Raw genomic sequence first — 14,236 nt, 5'->3', positions numbered from 1 at the left:
CCCTTCCCTTAATTTATCCAGGAATTAACTGGGCATCATAAACACCAAAAAAAAAAAAATCCAACAAAGGAGGTTTAATGAAGTGCTGCACGTCCCCTGTCCTGCAGATGTGTTGTTGAAAGACAGGGACAATGTGCACGGAACAAGCCACAGCTTTTTGTCATCTTATTTCTGCTGGGAAAAGACCTCTTGGAGAGGTCTTGTCCCCTCCTTGTGCTGGCACGGGCACAGCCAGAGCCACGCGTCCCGGGAGGATAAACAAACACACTCTTGTTCCAAGGACACAGCAGAGAAGCTGATTTTTTTAATACTCAGGTATTATTAATTTTTTTTTTTTTTTTCTTTCAGCTGGGATTATTTACAATGAGATTTGGGAGAAGCAATCCACACCAAAACAAACAGAACCTGAAGCATTTTTAAAGGGTGTTTAAATGACTTTTCACCCGTGGAAACAGCCCAAAGTGTTGATGGACTGAACACTGTACCAAAAAAAAAAACCAAAAAACCAAACCAAAAAAACCCCGAAAAACCCCGAACCTTTTTCAGCACTGAGGAAAGGTTGTGATAATTTCCCTATCAACAGGGCAGATCAGCTTCAAGGGCAAATTTTTATCCTTATTTTGGGTGTGGGATTCTCTGCTTTTGCCAGCAGGGATTCGGGTCTGAACTGCAGCCTCTGGAGCATCACCAGAGCTGCCCCTGCTCAAGGCTGAGCCTTGGGAGCAGAACCTGCTGCTCCTGCTGGGATTTTGATGTTGGACTTCACTTACCAAAGGGAAAAATACTTCTTTTTTGTTCCTGTATCCACTGTGAGGGAAGAACCCTGTCATGGAGCCAGGCTGCTGCCCAGCTCTCATCCCACTGGGAGCCCTGTGGCATCTTCTGTTTCCAAAGTCCTACTCTGGGCACAGGCTGGGGAAGATTTTTGCTCTAAATGACTACCTACATACTGGTAGGACTGAAAAAGAAACAAGTTTGAGGTCTATTCATGTTTCAACCTTCAATTCCATTTGGGAAGTTTTACACAGAGCTTCAGCAAATTCTGCTGGAGTAGGAAATACTAAAGACAAAGCAGAAGGAGGAGGGTTAAATGCCTGATGTTCTTAAAAGAGGAAGAAATCCTGCACTTAAACATAAAGAAGAGACAAAAAAATAACTCTGTTAACCAAAATTATCTGAAACCAGAGAGGTTTTGGTCACTGAAATCCCAATTTAACTATTTTGATCAGCCTAGTGCACGGCCACCAGGAGTTCTGGCTGTTGGGAGCACGGCTCAAGGTTTCTGTAGCTTTGTTCTGCCTCCACTTAAAAGCTGTTCAGGGCTAAGGGCACTTGTATTTCTCATTATGTTCTCCTAACAACAAAAGCAGAGAACAGCTGTGAAAAAATGTCTTGTGTGGTCAGGGGGAGGGGGGGAAGCAGCTCCTTGGCAGCTCCTCCACTTCGTGCGCTTTAGGCTGATTTTGAAGAAGTTCTTCACGGAAACCATCATCATAATAATAAAAAAAAAAGGTCTGCAATTCCCTAACTGTCCATAGAAAGCTCTTTCTCTCCCTTGTTTCTCTGCTCCCCGGTGAGGTTCACATCTCAGTGTCAGCAGGGCTGTGCTGCCGGGCTGAGCTGATGTTTTTGGAGGATGCTTGCCCGGTCCCGTTCTCCTGAGTCCCTCCGTTGAGGTTTGGCTTCTCCTGCAGCTCAGGTTGCTCCTGGGGGGGCACCATCAACATCGTGTTTCCCTGGCTCCCGTTTTCTGTGTAATAGGGGTCTTCAGCCTAAACAGGTAGGTAAAGAACAAAAGGCAGAGTTAAGGAAGGGACAGGGCTGAGAGGAGTTGGCTCTGGTTGCAGGCAGGGCTTGGCCAGCTGCCTGTGCTTCCTGGACAGGAGGGACAAACAACTGCCAGCATGGGAACCTGTTCCTGCTGCTGGGAAGGGGGACAGAGAGGCTGAACCATGCCGTGACAAAATGAAGCAAGAAAACCAGCCAGGAACTATGTATATATATTTTTTTTTCCCTTGGACCTGAAAAGGGAGGCAGACCCAGGTTTGGGAGCTGACCCTGCCTTGGGTTTGCAGAGCTGTGCTGTGTTTGACCACCTCTGCTTCCCACTTTGGTCAGGTAAGGAGCAAAATTGAATGAAAGCTCTGGGAATTTCCTCTTTTTCTTTCCCCATCCTTCTTCCTTTCAGCCTGTAAGTAGCTCCACAGCTCCCAGCAAGCTGCTAGCAGAGGTGCAGGCCTGGGCTCCAGCAGCATCAGCATCCTGCAGAGCTGGGGGGGGCTGCAGATGCAAGGACACACTGTGGGACTGTGAGGAGGAGAGGCCTCTGGAGGAGCCAGAGCCATAGCAGAGCTGTCCCTGTCCCCACCATGGCAGGTCTGCCAGGGATGCAGGGGGTGGCAGATGGCCCTGCTCCCCATTTCTCAGCAGCATCCAGCACTGAGCATCCCACCCTATCCTCAGCACCCTCAGCACCCTTGTCCCTGGCAGCAGGATGGGTGTGCTGGACACAGAAACTCTGCCATGCACCTTTCCTGCTGCCAGCATCCAGGAGTTGGTACCCAGAGGCAGCAGGGGATGAGGGCCCAGGCTGCCACATCCCTGTCTCTGGCACATGCACCTCACTCCCCATCTGAGAGCATCCTTCCTGGCACTGAAACAACCTGATGGCTTCCCAGGACACAGCTGTCTGGGGGGGAACAGCACAGCCCCCCCTTCACTTTGCAGAGGGCTCGTGGCCCCGAAAGTCACTGGTAGGGAAGAGTCCTCAGCAGTCAGCCTGCCTGGGAGGGGAGAAGGGAAGTAGGAAATATCTTTCTCTTTCTTTCTGGATATATTTTATTACCATCGCTTGTTAAGTGAGGGGAGAAAGAGCCTTTATTACAGCATTGGCACAAGACAGACATAACTCAAATGCAGTGACTGGAAAAGTTAAAAGTGTCACTTTTAATGACAAATTCCTAAGGTTTCGGTGTCTCTGGAGGGGTCTTGCAGGATGAGTTCTTCCTGCTGAGCACAAAGAAGTGTTGGAGCTACCCGCAGGAGCAAGGGGTGGTTTTCCCAGCTTGGAGCTCATTCCAGAAGGCAGGAGAGGTTTCCTCTCACCCTGCTCCTGCCTTGCCCACCCCGGTCACAATGTCCCAGTGACCTGGGGACACACAGACAGGCTGGGGGTCCCCAGCCCTCTGCTCTGCCCCTTCTCTACCCGTGGCTCTGCCATCTGTAAGCACTGACCAGCCTCTCCCCCGCCGGGCTCCAGCTCCTCCTCTTCATCAGGAAATAGCCAGCCAAGCCCAGGAAGGCCAGCAGCAACCCAGATGTGACCAGGGCGATCAGGGTCTTCTGAGAAAAATCCTGGTGGTTCCTCACGTTCCCTCTCTTGAGGGATTTTATTCCAAACTAGAAAAAAACACAAACCACCAAAGAGAGCCGGGAGTCAGACAAACAGGAAACATGAGCATCTGCTGAGCAGCCCCCAGGCTGGAACAATGCAGCTCTTCACCTCCTGAGCCACCTGAGGGAAAACCAAACCCAGCTTGGCTGCCCCAGCTCCTCAGCTCTCTGCTTGCCCCTTCCACTCCCACATCCTACTGGTCTCATCTCCATCCAAGTGTCTCCTGTGGCACAGGGAAATGTTCTCCTCGGGACAGGAGAGCCTGGACCTGGGATGCAGAGCATGGATCTGCCCGGCTGGAAGCTTTCTGCTGGCACAGGCACCTGGAGCTCTGCAGCCCCCTGGCAGCCACACTGCTGTGCTGAGAAGGGGAATCCATGGCAGGTGCTTAAAAGAAGCAGAGCACCAATTGCATCCTCAGAACTACTGTTGGCATCCAGTCCTTTTTTAAGGAAATTCCAAATTTTATGCTACTTCAGGTATTTCTGCCTTCAGGGGTTGTATTAGTGCTCTCACGGTGAGATGGCTCTGATCATCTCTGGTGCCAAAGCTCAACCCTGAAGCAGAGGCAGGTACAGGTCTCAGCCCTCTAAAAATCTCCTTTCTCCAGCCACTCATCTTTTTTTTCCAATCAGAATTTGCTGAAGGAACTTACCTTTTCCCAATGAGTCTCCTGGAGCACGTCTGTAGCTGGATCTGCAAGGTTTAAGAGAGGAGAAGCCCATCACCCAGAGGCTCAGACTGCAGCCAGTGCCAGTGCTGCAGACCTGGGCATTGCTGGGCACAGAGGAGCTCTCAGGCTTTTTGCTGCTCCTGGATCTGGTAAAACCCCAGAAGGAAGAGCAGCAGTTGTGGGGAGAAGAGCTCCTCAGGCTGCCAGTGAGGATTTGTGTCCCACATCCCCACCCCCTCTCCTGTTTCCCACCTCCAGCTCCTTATCCAGCAGGACCAGTTGTAGCCCAGGAATTGGCCCCACTGACCTCTCTCACCGACGAGGATGAGGAGCATGCAGTCCTGGTCCACCTCAGATTTAGCCAGCTTGATCTGGCAGGGGGAGGGGATGGGGTGGGTGCTCCCTTCACAGATCACGCTCCACAATTCCAGTCCCTTCATCTCCAGAAAGTGTTTCTGCAGAATTGTGAAAACAAAACAGCCACTGAGCTAAAGGAGCTGACCAATCCTCCATCCCAGCTATGCTGCTGACACTGCTGGTGGCTTTGTGGAGTTTTCCTTTGTGTTTGGTGGCTCCTCTGGGATGCACAAAGCTGGGGAGAAGTGACCACCAGTGACCAAGAGCACTGGGCTGGGTCCTTCACCCCAGTCCCCAATACCAGCACCTGGCAAATGGGGATCCTTATTTTTCGTTCCTTAACTAAATAAGACTAAATTAAGCAAAGATATTATTATCAACTCTTGCAAACAGAATTTAATTAAGGTTAAATTTAGGATCTGGTCTGCAGGGCCCTTGAAGTCCCTTCAGTTTTTGAACTCCAAGCAGCCTCCTGAAGATCCCTATTGTTTCAGAGTCCCAGGCAGGGGCTGGGAAAGGAGGGAAATAACAAAGAAGCATTGAGCCTTCCTGTTTAGGAAATGTCTTAAATGTTTTTGCTAGGTTGCTGATCAAAGGCTAAGCAAAAAAATACAAATTTCTCACATTTTAGAGCTGAGCCGACTCTTGGGTGGAAGAGGAAGAGGAGTGAGGAGCTGCAGCTTTTTCCTTCTGCAGGCCAATTCTCTATCAAACCGGACAGGCTTTCTCCTTGGGTCTATTTTCAGCCACTGAAGGCTTGGAGACAGAGCCCACAGTTGCTAAAACCCTTTATCAGCTTCCCAAACATCACCTCAGCTGTGGCTGTGCCCCCTCCTTGAGGCAGAATTTGGCTCCAGCTGAGTCCTGGGCCCTGCCCCTGCTCCCCTCTTGCTCTCCAGGAGATTTCCCCCATCCCAGAGCTGTGGGAGAGGAGCAAACCCTCTTGTCCTGCAGTGCTGGGCAGAGCAGGGCACCTCAGGGCCTTCCTCTCCTTGCCTGGGAATGGCCTCAGCATCGTGCTCCGATTGCCACATCCTCTGAGCATACAAAAAATGCAGAAACTCATCCATGGGAGAATAACAAACAAATCATTTTCAGCTGTTTCTATAGAGCTTGGCTTGGAGTAAGAAAGGCCGAGATGGAACAAGAGACCCAAGTGTGTATTTTCCTTTCTCTGCTGTGGAAAGAACTCATCTGAGTGTCAGAATTTCCCTTCGCAATTAGCAGTGCCGGGTGCCAGCTTATTGCTCATTTGCTTTGGGAAAGGCCAGCAGGAAAGCAGCCCCTGGTACAGTCCCTCCTATCCTGCTCCTCTCCCAGAGGTTCTTATCAGCTTCCCAGGTCCAGCCAGAGCTGGTTTGTCCCAGTCTGGGGAAATTGTGGGGATGGAGGCATGGGAAGGGTCTCCTGGGACCTGGAGCTCCTGGTGAGCAGAGCAGGAGTGGGGAAGTTGGAGCATTTCTCCTGGAGGGGGGGTTGAGGGTTGGAGAGGACTGGGTGGGACATTCTGAGTGTTCCTCAGACACCCACGGAGCTGGGTGCCCGAGTGCATCGTGTCCCAAACCGGACCAGTGCCCACTAGATGGCACCTGGGATCAGACTCACTCCCTCCCGGAGCACTTTCCATGGGAATCCTGGCTGAAGGACGGTCCCTGCCCACAGTTCCAGCTCTCCGTGCCATTTAGTGGCCAATTTGTAGAGAAAACCCGAGTAAGAATGAACTCGCCCTAAGAAGGGGGGGGGGGGGGGGGGAGGATAGCTGGCCAGCACAACTAAAATTAATCATTGTCGTTTTCTACCCAGGGCATTGCCCAGCCCCACAAGATCCCACACCATCTGGGGTGCCTCAAGGAGAAGGAAGGTTTCCTGTGCCTCAGCCCGTCCCGTTTCTGCTTTGCTAAATGCTTCATTTTTGGTGCACAAGGCCAAGGGCAGTTAGAGGCAGGCATTCCCTTAGGAGGCTGTGCAGATGGGGACACTGATCATCCAGCATCATCCAGCCCCCCGTGCTCCTCCAGACGCCCTGATCCCTTTCCTCGGGCACTTGGCAAGACAAAAAAAAGGCTCCTGCATTCCCAACAGGGAAGCGGAAGGAGAGGAACAAAGGCAGCTTCCCGATAAACAGGGGGGGGGGGTTACTTCAGAAGCTAAAGTGACCCCAGAGCTCAGTCATGAAAAAGAAGTTTTTATGCAAGCAGGAGGTTGCATTTCCCCTGGGACTGCAGTGAGCATCCCCACCTCCCTCAGCCTGGCACAGCTCAGATGCTCGGCCCTGAGATAATGGGGTGAGCCCCCCACCCCAAATTGACCCCCCAAGGAGTGATGGGGGGGGGGGGGGGTCTACAAGCCTGAGACCCCTGCAGGGACTTGCCCTTAGGGATTTCCTTGCAGACCCTCCCCTCCTGCATGCCCTCCTCCTCCTGGATATTCCCTTCTTCTCCTGCATGTCCCCACCACTCCTCCTGGATGTTCCCTTCTCCTCCTGCATGTCCCCCTCCACCTCCTGGGTGTTTCCCTCTCCACCTGCATGTCTCCACCCCTCCTCCTGGATATTCCCCTCTCCTCCTGGTTGTCCCCACCCCTCCTCCTGGATATTCCCTTCTTCTCCTGCATGTCCCTACCCCTCCTGGGTGTTCCCTTCTCCTCCTCCATCTCCCCACCCCTCCTCCTGGATCTTCCCCTCTCCACCTGCATGTCCCCACCCATCCTCCTGGATCTTCTCCTCTCCTGGGTGTTCCTGTCTCCTCCTCCATGTCCCCACCCCTCCTCCTGGATATTCCCCTCTCCTCCTGCATGTCCCCACCCCTCGTCCTGGGTGTTCCCCTCTCCTGGATATTCCCCTCTCCCCCTCCATGTCCCCACCCTGGGGACAGACCCAGGGCCACCCTGGGGCTGCAACTCACGCAGGTGTTGGACTCGTTGAGCTGCAAGCAGATGGCTCCGGTGTCGCTCACTTCTTTGATGTTGTGGCACGTGATGGGCTGGAAGGGGAAAGAAAAACCACAGGGATGGGATCAGAGGACAAATCCAGCCTCCTGGTGGCCCCATGGCCAGGAGGTGCCCAGCCACAGCCTCACCTTTGGGCTGTCCCTGCCGGGATGCAGAGGAGTGGTGGCAGCTGAGGTGGGAGGACGCTCCGAGCTGGCAGGAGGGTTTTCCAGAGCCACTGTGGACCTGAGGGTTTCTGCTGTCGTGCTGGGATCTTCCTCTGGGCTCTCGGCTGTGGAGAGCTCTTGGCTGCTGTGGGCTGGCTCCGAGGGGGTGCCCGGTGGCTGGGGGGGGGCTGAGCTGGGCTGCAGGCTGGGCTGCTCACTGCTGAGTTCCAGGGAGGTGGAGCTGACTGCCAGGGACCCGACCACAGGTTGGGGTGGGAAAAAATGCAATGAAAAAGAGAGGTGAGAAGGCTCAAGCCCTCTCAGATCAGTGCGTGGCATTGCAATGACTGGAGTACAATACTGATTGGTCATAGCCAGCAGTACCAGAACCTGGTATTGGCTGGGTAAGAAAGGCACATTAGACTTGCTTCAGCTACTTAATTGTTACATGTGCTTCAGAATCTGTTTACAAAGGGCTCATTTCCTGTGCCCCAGCCAGGATGCCCCTGCCCAGCCCCTGCAGCACCCTTGTCACCCATCCCCTTGCCCTGCAAAATGCTGAGTTCAAACAGCACAGGGGGAGGCACTGAGCACCTGGGCCCTGCTTCAGAGCACCCCAGAGCACCCCTGGCCTCTCAGCAGAAAGTCCAGCAGACCTCAGACGGGTGCTCTTTGCTCAGCACAGGTGTGCAGAGATAAAAAATTAACGAGCATCTTTGTCCCAGCACTTTCTGGCTGTTTTGGGAAGGACTGGTCTAAGCAGCCCCTCCTGAAGACAGCATCATTAGGGTGTCCCTGGTGGGATGTTTTGGGCAGGGTTAAAAGTTTTGAGCATAATTAGGCTCATGGTGCAGTTTCTCAGGGCAAGGCTGTGGTGTGAATAAATCTGATTATTCATGCAAATGCCACCAGGAATTGGGGTGGGGGTTGTGGCAAGGTGAGGGGAGCAGTTACCAGATGTTGCTGATGTTGTCTGGGCACTGCTGGGAGCTCCAGAGTTTCTGGGGGTCTCAGTGGCTCCAGTGGCTGCCTTGCTGCTGGTGCTTTTCATCTCGGTGGCCGTCAGTGTGGGGGTGTCCGTGGGGCTCCCAGAAGCATTTCCTGGGGACAAAGGAAGAGGTCAGGGATGGGTGGGTGGTCTGCTTTGAGAAATTCACTTTCTTCTTGTCCCCAAAGGGCAGGCTGGCTTGGGGCTCATCTGGGAGGAGCTCAAACATCTTGGCTGGGTGAGGACCAAAGTTTGGGGAAGCCTTGAAGAGGTTCCAGGGGGTCCCTGGGGGTGCTGGGGGAGGACGGGATCATTTCTACCCTCCTCCTGCCCAATCCTTGGGCTTACCCAGGGATGCAGAGAGCTCTCTACAAAGCTGGATTTCATAGTAATTTGGGTTTATAATCCTTGGAGGAAAGACTCAGGCCTTGGAAGAGATCACTTGTGCGCCTCAGGAAAAATAAGTTGGATTTGCAGTTGCAGGCACAAGCTCAAAGTAAATAGAAACATTCCCATTGGCTCGGGATCAGCTCTGACTCATGAGCAAAAACATCTTTGGAGGTAAAACAGAATGTTTGGAGGATGGTTTGCTGCTCTAACTTAAAGTTTATATATTGCTTCCTGGTATGTTACAAAGATTGTAGTTTCAGCTCCTCCTTCTGAAACAAACTGTACAGGCAGAGCAAATGCATTTCTTCCCATTTCTTAACCTTTTCTGCTCTTCAGATCTCTTTCCACCTTTAACAAACAGTTTCAATCTCTGTTTAAGCTTCCTATCCAGGCACTAAAGAGAAGATCATACAAAATACGTTGCTTCATCTGTATTTCTGCCCAGGGGAGCCCAAGCTCCAAGAAGAATTATTTCATCCTCCCAAACAACCCTTTGAGATGGGGCAGCACGGACAGGTCCTGATCATCTGCCCAGCACCAGCATCAGGGCTGGGGACACATTTCCACTTTCACACACACTTTGATGTCCTGCAGGGTCATGCACTGCAGCTGACGTCCTGCTGAGGATTATTTTTTTTTTTTTCCATCAGAACATTCACACTTTGCTGGATCAGGTCCAGAGAACCTGGATGGTTTACGAGAAGCAAAGACTGAGACCACCAGGGTGCAGTTTGGCAGCTGGGGGCAGCAGGCAGAGGCTGTACTGGAGGGTGGGGAGCACACCCCATTTTATCCCAACCCATCCCAGTTCATCCCATCCTACCCAGTCTCCCCCCTCCAGGCTGCAGCTGCTGTGGGGGAGGCGGGGGCCCTGCCGAGGGCTGGGTGCAGGTGTCTGGAGCTGAGATTTAGAGGTTCTGGCACTGCTTTTCTTTAAAGGGAGAAGTTTCTTCCCTCCAAGACAACTCATTTCCAACTCCTTAAATCACCATGGGTTTCTGATGAATTTTAACAAATGAAAAGCAGGAGGCAAGACTGTGTGCCCAGAACAAGGAGCAGAACACAGCTAAATCCACGCTCTGTGTACAGCTTTGGGTTTGCATGGACTTCAGCAGGAAACCTGACATCACCGGAGCAATGTGGGGCCTGGACTTGACCTCCCCAAGTGCCACAGCCACCCAGGCACCTTTGAACTGTTCCAGATGTTTGTAAAGCACCAGAGGTATTTCTAATCAAAGTCTTTTCACCACTGAATACCATAAATTGAAGCCTGGATTATTGCTCGGTGTAATTTGGGAGAAGCTCTGTCACGCAGTATTTCTTCCCCTTCCCTTTATTGTAGAGTGTGCAGACACATTTATAGAAAATATGGCTGCATTTTTTGAAACCTTGGGACTCTTGAGATAAATAACAGTCCAGATGTGGGCTGGATAATGCACATGGTGCTCTGCTGAAGTGAGTCATTTATTGCACCATACGTTTTTACTAGCTTTGCTAAACGTTGTCAATTTGTTGGTATTAAGGGTGTGAGATTTTAAGACAAGTCATTTATTAACCTTGGAGAAATCTTCACCTGGTAGTGCAGGAGCAAAAGCCACACATCCCTGTGAAATAGCACTGTACTTGACAGTACCTGCTGCTATCTAGCTTTTAAAAATAAATGCTTCTGGTGACTAAAGATAATTTAATAACGGGGCTCTGGAATTAGCTCAAACCAGATTTTTTTTAAAAAAACAAAAATTTAAATGTTGACATAGTTGGTTTGGTCCAACTGAGCACTAAACCGGGACCATGGGAGGCAAAATTCTATAGTGGAGAAAGAGGAGAAAACTTCCCTAATTCCTGCCCTACTCTGCCAGGAGTTTCTGCCCCACTGCTGCAGCCCAGCAGGGCCCTGGGCAGTGCTCTCACCAACTTCTTGTAAACCCTTTGCTACCTGGGTGCCTCCTTTAGAGCCCGAGCTCAAACCTGGGAGAGTCTCCCACTCTTCTGTGCCTTCAACCAAGTTTTTTCCCAAGCTCAACCAGGGCACCAAGAGCTGAGCTCTGGCTGCGAGCTCCGGGGACCGGCACCACCGGTACCACCGGAACCACCGGTACCACCGGCTGCCAGAACCAGGGCTGAGGAACCCCAGGATGTGGATCTCAGCATCCAGAGCCGAGCTGGGCTCCTCCGAGGGCTCCCGCCTGCATTACTCACGCCTTGGAGTTTTACAGCTCCCAGCCATGTGGCAGGAATTCAAGCGGGTGGAGCCCTCTTCCCTCTGGAAATATCTGATAAAAACTCCTTCCCTCCCCCTTTTCCTTCTCCCAGACAGGATGTGGGTGTGGGGCCGCAGTCACGCACGGGGCAGGGGGCTGTGGGGACCCCCCCCAAGCCCTCACCCCAAGTCCCAGCTGCTGGACCAAGGGTTTCCTTGGGGTTGGGTGCTGCTCCAGAGCCTTCCTGGGGACCCAGGGTGCTCCTGAGTTCAGCAGTCAAGATGTGCAGCTCTCTAAAGGATGGTGAACTCAAGTGGCTGTGAGTTTTAGAGCCACTTTTGCTTCCCTGATATTTAGAGGTTCTCTAGATCTTGTGGAAGGAACAGGTGATAGAAAGAATTCCTTAAAATGAAGTAAGTTTTTTTAAAAAAAATCAAGCTTGGAAGAGTTGAATAAAAAAAAAAAAAAAAAAGATGTAAACCAGAAAGAATTTACAATTCATAAAGAGAAAAAAGTTTGTATTACGTACAAAGAGACCATAAACTTTCTTTCCTTTGCCAGTTTTGAGCCAAGCTCTGCACGTGGTTGGTCAAAACCCAACTTTGCCACCAGGAGCAGCTCGCAGCATCGTGCCACTGCGTGGGCAGAGAGCTCTGGAGCAGCCCCGGAATATCAGCCCTGTCTGTGGACCAGGGCCAAGCATAAACTGCTCTGACACCCACTGCCACTCAGCAGATCCCCAGAGGATCTGGCAAAGCCCAGAACTGAACATTTCCTATGCAATTTGGTTCCCCTGAGGAGGCTGCTCCTTGCCCTGGAGCCAGCCTGGGGCTGGTACCCAGCATCCCCCCACCCACACTTGTAGGGCACCTGCCCCTGCCCCACCTTTGCTTTTTGTTTCTCCTGTAAAACAGGGGGGTTCAGCTGAGGCTGTGCTGGGGCAGGGGGAGATGGTGGTTCCACCCTTACCAGCACTGCCAGGAGCAAACCTGAGCAGAAATCCCCGAAATTGGGATTCCCACTGGGAATTGCACAGCTGAATCCTTGGCGTTGTTCTCTCCCACTCCCCAGGGAGGTGAGGAGCCTGCAGAACCCCACAGCGAGCTCCCAGGTTTTTCTCTGCTCTGCACAGCAGCTACACTGAAGAATCCAACTCCTCAACTTTCTGGCAAGTGCCAGAAGAGCCCTGGAACATCCTGCAGGAGTGGGAATGCTGCCTGTGCCAATGACATTTTGCAGCACCAACCCCATCAGCCCCCCTGTCACTCAGTAGCTTTGGCTTTACAAGGCAAAGCACTTTTTTTTTTTTTTTTTTTTTTCTTTTTTCTTTTTTCTTTTTTTTATCTATCACTATCACTTCTGCTTTTTGCTACAAGGAACCCACATTTCCCCTTTTCAGGTAAACGTTTTTGTCTTCCACCCTTGCTGCTCCCTTCAGCCCAACCAGACAGACCTGAAATTTATTTAAGAAGCTTTTGTTTTTCTCATTCTTGTAAAATTAACACAGACTGGAGGGTCAGGCACAAGAGCTGAGGTGAGCGATGCACCTCAACAGCAAAGGGAACATGAAAGGAGCACTGTGGAACAGAACAAAACACAGCAAATTCTTTCAATGGATTTAGTCACTCACATTCATGTAAGGAAAAATTACATTTGAGGAGACACCCGCGGGTCCCTGGCTCCTGTCCCAGCACACCGAGTGCTGCTTCACTTTTTTTAGTCTTTTTTTACTACTCTATGGTTGTTGGGTTTGGGGCAAAATGATAGTATTTCCCCACAATTTAACCCTTTGAAAAATACTACCTAGAGAAAAATCACTGTATTGTTACTCACTTCTTCATAAGATGAATATTTGAAGAGCTGGAATGGGAGCTTTGCATATTTACAGAGGTTCATTTGGCTTTCAGAAAACAGTTTCTGCCACAAAACAAAAGCGAAGCTGGTTTGCACCAGCACAGCCTGAGTACACAGCTCTGCGGGCTGCACTTCCAACCCCTTTATGGGATCTGCGATATCTCAGGGAGCTTTCCCATCCCCAGTGCTCTCCCCTTCATCCCAGCAGCACTTCCAGTCTGCAGCACATGGCTGGGAGGTGTTGACAGGGATGCCCGGTGCTCTGGGAAGTGTCCCTAACAGTGTCCTGGGCTGGGAAGTGTCCCTACCAGTGTTCTCACTGTGAAATCCCAGTACCCCCATTAAACCACCAGCCCCGAGCCGAAGTTAACCCAGAAGTTGCCCCGTTCTGGGCTCGCTGCTCTCAGCCCTGGTGTTTCCGCAGCCGATACTCACCGGAGAGCTCCAGGACACAGAGAGCGATCCAGAAGAGCTGCCTCCACTTCAGCATTGTTAAACTTCCCAGGAAAAGCAGCATTCCTGCTGGAGGCTCTGGCCGGGGCAGCTTGGAAGGGGTTTGGGGGGGGGTGGGGGGTTCAGTCCTGCTGCAGCTCTGAGCTCATGTGGCTTGGTTGGAGTTCAAGGCTTTGAGATCACTCGCTGGTGGGGTGGGTTTCTTTCTCTTCAGGGGTTGTGCTTCTGGCTCAAGGCTGCGAGGTGGAGTTTCTCCGGTTCGGTTTCACAGTTTTTACGGAGTTCGTGGCAGCCTCACTATCACTTAGGTAATTTTCTCCTCCCCGCTTTCCTGCCAAGCGCTTCAAAACAAACAAAAGAGCAACCCCCTCCCCAGCAAAGGAGCCCAAAGCCTCTCCGGGCTTAACTCTTTCCTGAGAGCTCCTGGCTTCCCCCTCCCAGGGATGCAACGAGCTCCAGCTGGAAGGAAGGATTGCGGAGGAGCCCTCTGCCAAACTTTCCCCGGAGCAAAGGAGCAGAGGATTGCAGAGCCCCTGGGTCCAATCCCAAAGAGGGTCCCGGGGCTGAGCTCTGCCCGGTGCCATGGAACGGGGGCAACTCTGAAAAGTGACCTCAGGACAGGAGATTTTCTCAGCAAATGAAGCAAGGAGCTCAAGGATGCGAAATCCTCACTGAGCTGAGGAGAAGTAACACCATTTGCTGCACTGAAGTGACTTGGGTCAAACAGAGAAAATGAATGAAATGCTTTAGAGAAAGGCTGGGGGAGGGAAAAACCCACGGGCAAAAGTTTCTGCCTAAAGCTGGAGGAGAAGAGGGGCTCAGGGCTAAATA

The 14,236-nt window shown here is 51.8% G+C and overlaps 1 protein-coding gene across 1 annotated transcript; it reads right to left on the bottom strand.

Moving 5' to 3' along the window:
* Nucleotides 1–316: 316 nt before the first annotated feature.
* CD34 (CD34 molecule) lies at nucleotides 317–13,820 on the bottom strand. The gene is made up of 8 exons (XM_071768234.1): nucleotides 13,388–13,820; nucleotides 8,474–8,620; nucleotides 7,502–7,764; nucleotides 7,328–7,405; nucleotides 4,375–4,522; nucleotides 4,050–4,090; nucleotides 3,235–3,399; nucleotides 317–1,772 (listed from the first exon to the last, which is right to left on the bottom strand). The coding sequence occupies exons 1-8, from the start codon at nucleotides 13,467–13,469 to the stop codon at nucleotides 1,581–1,583; spliced, it is 1,116 nt and encodes a 371-aa protein (XP_071624335.1). The 5' UTR covers nucleotides 13,470–13,820; the 3' UTR covers nucleotides 317–1,580.
* Between the last annotated feature and the right edge of the window lie 416 nt (nucleotides 13,821–14,236).

The sequence above is a fragment of the Heliangelus exortis genome, chromosome 25 (assembly GCF_036169615.1).
Source record: "Heliangelus exortis chromosome 25, bHelExo1.hap1, whole genome shotgun sequence".
Lineage (NCBI taxonomy): Eukaryota > Metazoa > Chordata > Aves > Apodiformes > Trochilidae > Heliangelus > Heliangelus exortis.
The sequence above is the reverse complement of the archived record's forward strand: the minus strand, read 5'-3'. Positions and strand labels throughout refer to the sequence as shown.